This window comes from Chenopodium quinoa, unplaced genomic scaffold (assembly GCF_001683475.1).
Source record: "Chenopodium quinoa cultivar QQ74 unplaced genomic scaffold, ASM168347v1, whole genome shotgun sequence".
NCBI classification, from domain to species: Eukaryota; Viridiplantae; Streptophyta; class Magnoliopsida; order Caryophyllales; family Amaranthaceae; genus Chenopodium; species Chenopodium quinoa.
This window is the reverse complement of record NW_018745003.1, coordinates 935453-949054: the sequence shown is the minus strand read 5'-3', so window position 1 is coordinate 949054 and position 13602 is coordinate 935453. Positions and strand designations below refer to the sequence as shown.

Here is a 13602-nt window from a genome sequence, read left to right as displayed (position 1 = left end):
AAATAAACCATCAGCAATGACTTGGGTCTATTCTTATACATATAATTCATGATTGAATCTCAATTTCATTTTTTTGTTGGTGTTAAATTATCCTTTATTACTCACTGTTGGATACAAAAATAACATGTAATAAGACATAATTAAATGGTATGCCTCTAACTATTCCCAAAAAAAAAAAAAAAAAAAAAAAAAAAAAAAAAAAAAGAGGTAAGTTTCAAACGTTTGAATTTGAGATCATGGGTTTAAACCCGTAGAAACCAAATAATATAAATATTTAATGTATATAAATGACATGGATTGACACCTATTTTCAAAAATTTGTAACCTTAGATACTACTCCGTATATGTTATTTTTTAAAATTAATGTTTATATAAGTGCGTCAACAAACACTAAATAAACATGTTTTTTTTTTTTTATTAGTTTAAATTAGGTTAGAATCCGTATGTAAAATCCATTTTTTTTTATTTGTACATTTAAAAAAAAATGGATAAATATAAGTAAGAATTATGTACCTTGTACAAAATTATTTGAAATTTTATAGTTTTAGATTTTCATCAAAATTATGATATAAAACCTGTTCAACGTCGCCTAATACATATTTCAATGTAGCAGTCCATTTATTATTAGTGTGTTATTTATAATTATTTCATTTTTTAGGGATAAATTGATAGGTTGTAGTTGTAATGTAAAAGTTTTTAATATTCAAATTTCAAAATTGTTAAATATGATAGATCCAAAAAAAAAAAAAAAAAAAAAAAATCTAAAATGCTCCATTAGCCTACTAAGGCAACTCAATACTCCCAAAGTCCCAATTTAGTATTTTCAACAGGGCAACCCATACACAACTCAAGCCCACATGTCATCATAATTGTTGTATTATACTTGTGTGCCTAAACCAAATATTACTCAGTTTTCACGTTCTAGCTTTAGTGTCAAATATACTCCGTAAGCATTATTGTTATGCAAATTATTGTGATTTCATAAAAATGAAAATGTGGCTCAAACCCAATCCGACCCACACAACAATAAAACATCCTTCGGTGTAAATAATTAACATAATTTAACTTTTATTATAACTTTGACCACCAGTAAATATAATATGTATTGGTGAAATTAGTAAATCTTGATAATATTTCAATACTATACATTAAAATAAACACAAATTCAACTGACATTTTACTTATTAAGATTTTGATTTTATATACAACATAATAACAAACAAACACGGTCATAAATTTATACTCCCTCCGTCTTATAATATTGTTTCTGTTTTCCTATTTTGGAGATCCAAAATGTTGTTTCTCTTTCTATTTTTGGATAGTATGTAACCATTATACCCTCACTTTTTAACTTTATTCATTGTACTTCCTAAATTACCCTTGAATTTTGCACATACCTTGTACTTTTTTCCACTTTCTCTCTCTAACTTTTTTCTATAATTGTACTTTTCACTTTTATTAATATACTTCATCCACTTTTATCTCCTATTTCTTAAATACCGTGAAAAATAATAAACAAAAACTATATTATGAAACGAAGGGAGTAATTATAATGAAAGTCAACGTATCAATTTTTATGAAGAATGGAGTATATGCGCAATACTACCATTTCTTTTATATTTGTCAATCCGGCTAATGTTCTTTCTTTAACCCCTCGTCAAAACCTTGGGTTTTCCCAAAATAATACGAAGTAAATACTGTTCTTGGAAATTTGGCAGAAAGATGAAGCTGAAGCAATTAGAGGGTCTCCTCGGAAATCTTGATCAGTTTGCTTCACCAAAGGTATAAATTTCTGTAAAACCCAACATACAAATTCTTCTCAATTTTCTAATTCGTCCCAATTTTTCTTTATTTCAATAAATTATTGCACAACATTTTTCAAATTCAAGATTTTACATATGTTAATTAGTGTTGGATATTACTCCTTTGCTGCTGCAGATTGAACTTGAACAATACCCTACTGGCCCTCATATTGCTTCTCGAATGTTATACACTGTATGTAATAATCCCATTACTTTCTTTATTAGTATAACATTATTTTGTTGTTGATATCATTTGAAAGTTGTAATCTTTTCGAAGTATGATCAATTTACTGGACCGATAATTGATGGGTATTTTTGTTTCTTGAATTGGGTAGGCAGAGAATTCATTTGGAGATGTTAGTGATAAGGTGGTGGCTGATTTTGGTTGTGGGTGTGGCACATTAGGAATTGCTGCTGCTCTTTTGGGTGCAGAGTGAGTTTTTCTAGCATTTCTGTGAGCACGAGTGCTTGATTTGATGTTTAATGTACTTTGTCCGAAAATCGAGCTTTTATCAAATGATTGAATGTGTGAAGTACATCAGTCATGTTTGTTTGTTTGTTGTCTTCTTTTTTCTTGGGCTGAAGTTGATTGCTATCAACAGTCATGTTATAGGTTTCGATGTGGATGCTGAATCCCTTGAAATTGCATACATAAATGCAGAAGATCTAGAGGTATTATATTATATATTTATATGTGGTGTAGTTTTGTAATTTAAACACATTATTCAATATGCTGATGCTACTGGCCTTTTGATGCCTGTTTATTGAAATTTTGAGGTATAAGGAACTAGATGGGCATTACTTATACTCTGTATCAATTACGAAATATCAAATAACCCCCGACAAACTGTGATTATAATTTGAAGAGTGGTTGACTACCTAAGGGTGTTCGTGGAGCTTGATGGATTTATGTGTTTTACATTTGGAATCTCACTTACTTGGCTAGGCTGAGTTTAAGCTAATTAGAGGTCTTTCTTCTCAGTATATCAAAATTGAGCTTCACATTTAGTTGATGTTGATCGCTTTCGATTATCAATTGAGCTTAAGCCTTAAGTGGCCTAAACAAGTCAAATAATCTCCAATTTAATCATGCCACCTGATGACAAGCAATGGTTTTTGCTTAGTGTTACTGACTTCATTCATTTCTCCTAAATTCTCCTAATTAGAACTTAATATCTTCTCCTTTGCTCTTATGGTTGTAGGCTTGTAGCTTTTTGTTGGCTTTCCTTATAAGTTTTTAGTCTACTAGAAAGTTGAAAGGGGTGGATGTTAAGAGGAAGAGGATAACATATAATCCATAATCAGCAGGAATTTGATGGCAAAATTGTAACTAAATTGATTTTTAACCCAGCATCAATACTGGTATATATTGTTGAATTTGTTTTTATGATTTAACCATATGTTTAATTGTATATATATGCAGTTGGATATGAATTTTGTCCAATGTAATATCCGGAACTTGGGATGCCGAGGTAATATTCCCCTATACCCCTGTGATTTCTTCTCTAATGTAATTTCAAGTTCATTTAAAAAAAAATTATTGCCTGAAATGTTAAGTGTCACCTACATACTGTTAAATTCTGTTAGCAGTTTATGTGAATATGCTCCTTCAAGAAGTATTGATTTATTAGAAAGCTTCAATCTTCAATATTGTTTTGAAAGACATGAGGCACATCGAGTAGGCAAGGATCCTAGAGCCTTGGCATAAGTTAAGAGGTTAAAGGTTTACTCCTTAGTTGAGGGCATAAGTAAGCAATAAAACCATCAAAATTCTCATAGTAATGCAAAAATTAGCAACATAATGCCATATCATAGGAAAATAGAACTTCAAGATTCCTGATTCAATGCTGATGCTCCTTGAGGCACCTTAGAGGCAGTCATGGCTTTCTTGCTTTGAATTTTATGTTCCAGTGTCTCAGGCATGGTTTAAATGCATGGCTTCAGTAATTATTTGCTTATTCATTATGTAGAATAGTAAATGCTGTCATTTATGCACTTCTATGCTTTGAATTGAACAAGGTCTTTTTAATATTTGAAGTCTTATGCAATCCTGCTATACTGGCCTTTTCTGAACCATGGACGGTGATCCTGAAGGTCTATTATTGGTAGTGGGCAGAAGGTGCAAGTAAGGGTTGAATCTTGATTCTTCACAGAGTATAGAAAGTGTTTTTTGTCAGAAGTTTGTCTGGAGGTCCACCGCTTTGGATCTTATATTCTTATTGACGAGCCTCACAAACTCTGAAGCGCTATGCTCAGTGCCATTGTTGATTATTCATGTAAATTTTGAATTTCTTAGATGAGGAAATATGTAAAATAAGACTTCAAGGAGGTATCACTTAGTCGCAAACAGAGAGGGCACAAATATAACACATGCTGTCTTTAAATTCTTTGATAACTTGTCAATATTAACTACATTTACCAAATTCAGGGAACCTGTTAAGTTATTTCCTCTTAATACAATTAAAGTTAAAAGGATTTATTTGTTTTGTTCGTGTGACCTATAATTTATTTTGAGGGGCGTCTGCAGAATTCAGTTAATTTTCTTCTGACATTATGCTAGTGTTTCTTTTTGTCAGCACTTAGTTACACATTGTATTTTTTTCGCTATTACATCAAAACTGACAGTTAGATTTCATGTTCTGAAACAATATTAGTGAATTATTATAGGGAAAACCATTGATACAGTTGTGATGAATCCTCCTTTTGGAACCCGCAATAAGGGAGCTGACATGGACTTTCTGTCTGTAGCTTTGAAGGTACTGTATTGCAGCTAGCTAGATATATTTTCAAATGGTGCACTTCTTTGTGATTGCTGATTTTTACTTCTTGAAACTTGTTTCTCAGGTGGCTTCTCAAGCAGTATATTCTTTGCATAAAACAACAACAAGAGATGTGAGTCTTCTAAATTGAAACTGTGATCTAATCTCTACATGTAAGGAATTGGGTTTACTAGTAACTTGTTGAAAGTTATAGTTAAGGGTTGGTTTGGCCCTCTGGTTTATCTAATGAGCTCATGAGCTGTTTCCTTGTTGACCTTTCTTGTAGATATGATATCCCTGAGCTAGTTTGTGACTTATAACGTTTACATGATTCTGTAGAGTTCTGTATACATGTAATGCAAAAATTTTAGTAGGTTGAGTTCAGAGCCTATGCTATGAATTACTAGTGTATTCTTAACCTTCGTTTTCTTTACATCTCTTCTTTGGTTGTGCCAATGTTCAGCATGTAGGAAAGACAGCCTTGCGAGACTATAATGCTAAAAGTGCTGAGGTATTGTGTGAGGTTAGTACTGCTAATTTTCCTCTGTAGAGAGCAAATATAATGGTCTCCTGCAGGATATAGCAGTTTTTATTCATTTCATTTTCTCTGTTTATTTTTTCCAGCTTCGATATGATGTCCCACAACTGTACAAGTTCCATAAGAAAAAAGAGGTTGATATTGCAGTAGACCTCTGGCGATTTGTGCCCACACCAGCAGCTGGAAATGGCGTTTAATGTTGAAGATGGTCGTGATTTCTTTAAATCTTTCGCCAACAGAATTTGGCATGAATTAATGTTTCAGAAATTGTTTCTCTTGTAGGAAGTAAAGACAGGAATTTTGACTCTTCAAATGTCAAGTCAGGCAACTAGAAAATATACACATTATCCCCTGTAAAATACCTAGTCTGACACAATTGAAAGCTACACAATGCTATTTATTCTTTCTTAGAGATTCCCTGAAACTATTTTTTTTTTAATACTTGAATACTACTCGTACTAGTTTTTGAAATTATTGTTTTATGATCGTGATTATAGTAAGATCAAATTTTAGTTATTGAGATTGTTTTTGTGCAATCTTGAGTTGGGATTATTTAGACGCTTGCAGCACATGGATTATACACTGTATTATTCGTTGCCAACAACTTTTTCTTCTGTTATATACAAAAACTCAATAGCATGTAACTGAGTGCGAGAAGAAAAGTCTGGTCACTGGCCTCACTACACATTAGCTTCAAACGAACTGATAGACGGCCATATGAAGTAAGATTTATGCATCAGATTGATTGTTCACAGAAGAAAACCAGAGTAATAATTCATTTTGCCAAATAATTGGATGATTTACAGAGCTGAACAGACTAGCTGGAAATGTTGTACACACTGAGTAATCTATGTGAAAAATAAACATATACATAAAAGCCTCAAAAACACCTTTACAAAAAGGTTTTATGGTTTCCTCCCAACTTAAAAATACAATTGAATATGCAGCCTCTTTCTGTCTCTACATCGACTTCTCTCCATACTACCATAATTGTTGGTACTTGAGCTATATATATGATGATTATAGAAGACAAAGGCAATAAAAGCAAACAAAAACTGCCTTTTAAAGATACAACAAACTCGAAAGAATTAGATTATCCTTTCTGAATTCAAAAGTCCCACCAACCTGAACAGGTTATTTGGAAACTTTCTTCAGATGCTATGATATTATCTATTGAACACTAAATCTCAACTTCTGAAGCTTCAGTTTCTGTGTTAGGACTTTCAATTTGCTCACCAAGGGTGTACCGGGTAAACCTCCGAACTTTAATGTTCTCCCCGAGTGCAGCCACAGTTTGTTTCACAAGGTCCTTCACCAGGATACTGTCATCTTTGATGTAGGGCTGCTCCAAAAGAGCAAGTTCTCCTAACCGCTTTGAAATCCTCCCTTCAACAATTTTCTCCCTGATATTCTCAGGCTTTGATAATATATCTTCTCTCTGCATCTCAATCTCCTTTTCCTTGCTCACTATACTTTCTGATATATCCTCGACAGATACATACTCAACCCGTGGGCAAGCTGCAACTTGCATAGCCAAGTCATCCACCAATTCCTTGAACTTTTCACTTCTACCCACAAAGTCAGTTTCACAGTTAATTTCAAGAAGCACTCCTATGCGAGCGTCATGAACATAGGACCCAATTCTTCCCTCAGCTGCAAGCCGACTAGATTTCTTTTCAGCACTAGATAGGCCCTTCTTTCTAAGATACTCTTGAGCTTGCTCAAGGTCCCCTCCAGTCTCAGCAAGAGCCTTCTTGCAATCCATCATGCCTGCTCCAGTTTCATCTCGTAATTGTTTGACTAAGGCAGCTGAGACTGCTACTGTTGGTGCCCTGCATTATGCATTGAAGTAAATGAAATTGAGATCAGCATGTTACTTGGACAAATAAGAAGAGAATAACATATGTGATGACTATCGATCTGTCACCAATCTACAGAAGTTTAAATTCAAACTAAGTACAAGTTTTACCAGAGGCGCTTATATATGATCTATTCTGTCAGTGTTATATAGGAGGGTATTGCAGACAAGCTAAAGAATACATAAAGTGTTGCCTATGAATAAGTATGTGTATGGCCTAGGTGCTAAGCAAGGAGACTCAAAATCCTTAACTTCATTTAATGGCTGTAGTTTTAAGTTAGGGAATATTATATCTGATGTGGAGATGCAATACAGATTATAGATTACTGAGCAGCTGAAGTTGAGACTGCTGTTTTACTGCTAGTAAAGTATGATACCAGATAATTAAATTTTGTGGGATCCCTTTCACAATCTTAAGTTCTCAACCATGAAAACGAAAGAATAAGAGAATATAGGCTGTGCCATGAAATTCATGCTAAACAAAAACATCAATAACTGACTAGAACCTAAACAGCTTTCACTCCTTGATTAATTAGTGATCCCACATAATCTGTGAGTAATCAGACTCTTGAAAACAATTGTTGGAATATAATGTCCATTTTGAATGCAAAAATTACTGATCCATGCCTGCACCAATGAGTGCAAGAATATGCGCATGTATTTTTATTGTTTATGTATCTAAAGGAGTGCTTGAAATAGATTGCTAGAAATTTAAAATTCCAGACTTCAATATTAACTCTTTTTTTATTATTACACAATTCATAACAAGATCAGCAGTGATGCAGTAGACTTGAACCTTAAACTTCCAAATAAGTTGTGATATATGCTCAAATTTTGCATGGGTGCAAGTACATATATCAGTATGTATCACTTATGAAGTAAATCACTTTCAACATGTCATTACAAATGTAAATCAGTAGATCAAGGGATATATTACTTCTAATAAAAGTCATACACAGAATCTAAGCAGGGAGATAGACTGGTTATCTATCAGAAAAGCTGAAGTATCATAGAATGAGGTTAAAATACTGTAGTATGTATTACTTATAATTTTACAAGGTTGTTCGAATGATTGTAGGAAAGACCGAATTCTAATTTTGTAAATTCTAAAGGTATGAATTGACAGATAGCACACAACATACCATTTCATATTTAGCAACGTGAGGTCTGTGACAAGAGCCATTAAATAATATATATGTTACTCTAAACCTTCATATGTTATTAAGTATTACTGTACTAGTGTCGGATACTCTACACCTAGACGTGGTATGACACCAAAACATGCAAAATATCCATAAAATGAACGTGTAGGCCCATGTCTGATACATACACATACCCAACATCTATGTCAGGCACTTCTAATCGAGTCTAAGTAAAATAGGATAATATTATATAATATACTGTAACAAGAGGAAAATCATGGTATAACTTACTTCTCAACTGGTTTTTCAATTTCAGCTGCAGCAGGCTTCTCCTGTTCTGGTGCAGAGGATGGTTTTGCTGCAGTTTGGGCAGCCACCTCAGCTGCAAAATCTTGGGATTTCTTCTCCAATCCTTCACCAAGGTTGTACCTCACAAACCTGTTCACTTTTATGTTTTCTCCAATTGTTGCAATCGTCTGCTTCACCCAATCCTTAACAACCACTTTATCATCCTTGATGTATGGCTGCTCGAGCAAAGCCAAGTCTCCAAGCCTCTTATTAACCCGCCCTTCAACAATTTTTGACCTGATTTGCTCAGGTTTTGACAACAAATCTTCCTTCTGCATTTCAATTTCTGTTTCTTTATTCACAATTTCTTTTGGAACATCATCAGTAGAAAGGTACTCCACTTGAGGGCATGCAGCCACTTGCATAGCTAGATCATCGACTAGCTCCCGAAAAATATCACCCCGAGAAACAAAATCTGTCTCACAATTCACCTCAATCAGAACACCAATTCTGCTATCATGAATGTAGGAACCTATTCTCCCTTCAGCAGTGGTTCTGCTAGCTTTCTTATCTGCACTGGCTAGTCCTTTCTTTCTGAGAAACTCTTGTGCTTTAACAATATCACCTCCAGTCTCAGATAGGGCCTTTTTGCAATCCATCATCCCAGCTCCTGTTTCATCTCTTAATTGCTTTACAAGAGCAGGGGATATAGCTGCTGCAAACATAAACAGAAAAGGATGCAGAAACTGTAAATAATAAGGCAATGATAAGCGCTTATGCATGATCCTATTTAAAGGAATCAGCCGAGCACATTAGTCTTTGACATGTAATTTATCTGGCTTCTAAAGGAAAAAAAGAACAAATAGTTCTATACTTTCATTAAAGCATGTCTTATCACTATGAAGAGAGCTTCAGCCTTTCTCCTGGGGTAGATTGGTTTCACAAACATCCAACAATTAATGCTTTGTAAGTTCTTTTATCTTTCATTCTTGTTTTTGCAGTGGAATGTGGGGTGGGGAATCTAGAAGCATTTTAGACCAAAACAATGACTTCAGATACCTAGACATCACAGAAACACAGGAAAAATTTATAAGAAAAAGTAAGGAAAAAAAAGTTGAGAATTAATAGCATCCTAAAGGTTTGTCACAGTTTTACCTTCTAGACTGAACATGGCTTTTGCAGGGGTTCTTCACAACACCAGACAAGTTTCACAAAAAACCAAATATAAGTCTGTGACACGGAGAAATTACACTTTGAAAATCTTGGTAAATTACATAATCCTTCAACCCGAACTAACCACACCTCACTTTAACATTTACGCTGGTAGTATGAATATAAAAATTGACCATAAATTTCTGAAAACTCGTTTTTGAGTTCAATTGGTTACATCAATCTTCATAGTGCTTACATATACACTTCAGAAAATCAGGGACGTTCACTCAACCAAAGGCTCCACAAAACTGTCATTAGAGATTTTAAAACGGAGAAAAACAAGATACAGATAATTTTGAAATAGAAATGCTGTTACTTAGAAGGCATCCTGAAAGCTTTAAATTGTTGTGATAATATGCACTAAGATATTTTTAGATCCAGCAAATATTAATTTTAATTAGGAACTAACAGACGGGAATTTTAGCCACCTTTGGAGGCGCTTCCCTGAGGGGAAGATCCATTTGGTCCACTTGAGTCATTGATGCTCCCATTAGCCTCAGGAGAAGTCGTCTCAACACTGGCTGCATCAGTAGGGATTTCAACAGGAGCATCCTCTTTTGCACTAACATCCTCAGCTGGAGTTTCTACTACTGTTTCTTGGCTAAGAGGAGACACCTCACTTTTTGTCTCTCCATCTTCAGCCGATGGGGGAGAAGGTATTGGTGTTGTTGCCTCATCTTCCGCACTTGAGGCACTAACACTCTGGTTGCTGTCAGGACTAGACGTCTCCACTATGGATTCATCAGCGGGAATCTCTACTTGCACATCTTCTTTTGCACTAACAATCTCAGGTTGAGTTTCTGCCACAACTTCCTGGACAACTGAAGAGGCCTCACTTGCTGTCTGTTCATTGTCAGCCAAAGGGACAGCAGATACTGCTGCTGTCTCATCTTCTGCAACGAGAGCACCATCTTGACTCGTCATTGCAACTTCTTCACGGTTTGGATTCTCTGCTTCTTCCTCAATGGAGGGAGCAGCAGCCTCAACATTTTCTGATGTATCATCTACAGAACTAACTTCAATTGCATCCTTGCTTGAGGTTTCAGCAGATGCATCTTCCTCAGGTTTTTCTCTCTCATCTAAAAAGGCAGCAATATCCTTGTTTCTACGGAAAGCAACAACAAAGGGGTTTGTTGCTTCATGGACAACACCCTGATTCAACTTTGAATCGAGCTTGTTCACATCTTCTGCTGTCTTCATGGTTAATGTTACTATGCCTCTTGAAATACGTAACACACGGACATTAACTTCTTGCCCAACCTCCAGCGATGTGTTCCCCATAACGTTCCCAAAACCATCATCTGGTTCCTCTGATGTCGGCAGAAAACCTTCCTCTCCCTCAGGAAGAGATATAAAAGCACCGCTTCGTGCAAAATTTTTAACAGTGCCCACAAGATCTTGCCCCTGGACAAACTTGGTTTTCTTCACATCTTCTCTCTTCTGAGAACTTCTAGTAGAGCTCCTTCTAGGTGATTTATCCTTGTCACTGCTACCATCTTTCTTTTGCTGGGGCTTATTGCTACTATCATCATCACGCATTGAGAGAGATATCCTCCCTGTGTCAGTATTCACTTCTAATAGTCTCACTTTCACTTCTTGGCCAATAGAAACCACATCATTGACATCCTTTACAAAGCTAGCACTTAATTGGGAAACATGCACCAGACCATCTGTAAATGCTCCAAAATCAATAAAAGCACCAAACGGCTGTATCGACCTCACTTTCCCAGTAAACATTGCCCCAGCAACTAGGTCCTCGTCCTTAACAGGTGGCATCTCACTCTTCCTGCCTTGTCTTCTCTTGACCCGAGCAGGAGCAGCACTTGCATCAGATTTAGTGGAGGGTTCCTCATTTGTCTGAACTTCTTCAGGTGGTCCAGTAGATGCTTCATCTGCCACTGATGAACCTTGTTCCTCTAACACAACATCTGCCCCTGTGGCTGATAATTTCTGAATTCTTGAACATCCATTTTTCAATTGTTGAAATACTGTGATGCTTTGTGGAAGGGCTATAGAATGTTTTTGGGAGGATAATAAAGACCTTTTAAGGTTTCCAGAGTATCTGGAAAAACACCTGCTCTTCCTTGTCGTAAATGCATTTCCAGGAATAAATGAAATATTGCTCACTGAACAAGGAATTACAGGCGTCATTTAGGCTAGTGCATAAAGTTATGGTCTCCTCTTTTTTGTTTTGCTGAAATTAGCAGATCATCTATGTACCTGAAAAACAATGATCAGAATCTTCAATTATCCAACATACTTAGAACATTTCAACACTGCTAAAGATTTCTAACATGATGAAATGTTGCTGGAATTATAAATAAGATAAAAGTTGTATTGTATCATTGCCATGCCATTATCACTATACATTACACGTTCCTCATTCTTCACCAGAAGCATAGTATGGATATTGGATAGCAATAGCATACGATAAACGATCCACATAACAAAAATTGCTAACATACTAAACTTGCTTCTTGCAGTATGGCATCTACATATAATATCATCTGGTCAATGCCTTAATTAAACAATTTCATTTACTAGAAACTCGAGTAAACACTCATCTTCATTAAATCTTTGAAGCAAAGGTTTACATCGCGTTGAAAGTCTTCCAGGAAATCAAAGGCACTCAGTTGTGTAAATACCAACCATATGCTACTAAAACCACCAAAAATACCATCATATGACTCCTAGCATATAAGGTCAATAATCTAAAGCTCAAAACACAGCAAAAGTGAGGCTTGTTTAAATTATAAAATCAATATGTTAGCCAAACCAAACTAACCCCATTACTTGGTCATGCTATATAATTTACAAATGCCAATTGCCACAAATTACATTGCATTTTTCAAGTCGACAAATTATCACAAAAATAAGTTCTTCTAAACTGGGGAGAGCAAAATTACAGCAAATTTTATCACAATTTATCAAACCCCAGTTCAAAATTGATAATTCTACAACAATGGGAAGTTTTATCAAACGGGTTAGAAATGAATTAGAACAGAGAAATTTGCTTTTAGCATTATTACACCTAAAACATGCATCGTACTAAATAAAAATCCAGCAACTGCAATTGACTAAAGCATTTAAATAAAGCTGAACTATGAGCAATTTAAATTAAATTAACAGATAAATTCTTAAATTTCACAATTAGTAGCTCAAACGCATGATTAATCAACAAATACAACAATTTCAGAAGAAGAAAAAAAACCCAGAATCAAGAACACAACATAAACCCATAATAATCAAAGAAACATTCAATATCAAGCAGGAAAAAATTGAAAACTAAATTGCATAAAAAGGAAGTATTGTACAATAAGAGAAAGCTCGTACCTTTGTAATTGTGTTAAGAATAAAAATCTCCCAACAAAAGGGGTGATAAAATTTGGAAATTAAAAATTGAAAGTCACAGGAAAAAGTAGGATAAACCCAGAAAATAGAGAAGTTCAGAGTGTCAGTCTCTCTCTATTTCTATGTTTGTGGAAGTGAGTAAGAAGAAGGAAATGAAAGGCAGGGCATTAGCTTCTTATCTTCATTTCTGAATATTGTGATAACTGAATGAATGCTTCCATAAACACATTGTTTGTTTGAGCCCAATTAGGCAGTCCATATATGTCACTTTGCCTTGATATCAGCCCAGTCCACTGCCGAATAATATGGGTACTTCAATTCATCATTGTATTCGAACCTTTTTATGGATATCAGGTACTTTGTTTTGAATTTATTCATCTTATTTGAATAAATAAAGTAAAATTTATCAAGAGTTATTCAAAGTTTCTGAAAAGCTTCTTTCAAAAAAAAAAAAGTTTATGAAAAGCTTATTTTCAAGACAATATCACACGATTATAATACTTAATTGGTCGTACACATATCCACTATTTTTTAAAACTAGCATATTATCCAATATCACACGGAGTATTTATTTTGTAAATGTACCTTATTTCGTACGCGTTCTTGTGTCGTCTAGGTGGCCAGACCCTTTACACAACAAGTTAGTTTTTGC

The 13602-nt window shown here is 34.8% G+C and overlaps 2 protein-coding genes across 3 annotated transcripts; one reads left to right on the top strand and one right to left on the bottom strand.

Annotated features, from left to right (window-relative positions):
- The first annotated feature begins 1615 nt into the window (after window positions 1-1615).
- On the top strand, window positions 1616-5506 carry LOC110707740 (methyltransferase-like protein 5). Its single transcript, XM_021885779.1, has 9 exons — window positions 1616-1782; window positions 1939-1995; window positions 2138-2235; window positions 2405-2474; window positions 3226-3274; window positions 4470-4558; window positions 4647-4694; window positions 5025-5084; window positions 5186-5506. Exons 1-9 carry the CDS (start codon window positions 1723-1725, stop codon window positions 5294-5296), a joined length of 642 nt encoding a protein of 213 aa, XP_021741471.1. The 5' UTR covers window positions 1616-1722; the 3' UTR covers window positions 5297-5506.
- Window positions 5507-5850: 344 nt separating this feature from the next.
- On the bottom strand, window positions 5851-13144 carry LOC110707738. Of its 2 annotated transcripts, none has more exons than XM_021885777.1 (4): window positions 12933-13144; window positions 10028-11819; window positions 8391-9102; window positions 5851-6931 (listed from the first exon to the last, which is right to left on the bottom strand). In XM_021885777.1, exons 2-4 carry the CDS (start codon window positions 11748-11750, stop codon window positions 6280-6282), a joined length of 3087 nt encoding a protein of 1028 aa, XP_021741469.1. In that variant the 5' UTR covers window positions 11751-11819; window positions 12933-13144; the 3' UTR covers window positions 5851-6279. The 2 variants fall into 2 exon arrangements, with proteins under 2 accessions (XP_021741469.1, XP_021741470.1); XM_021885778.1 differs by having other exon boundaries at window positions 8391-9099.
- Between the last annotated feature and the right edge of the window lie 458 nt (window positions 13145-13602).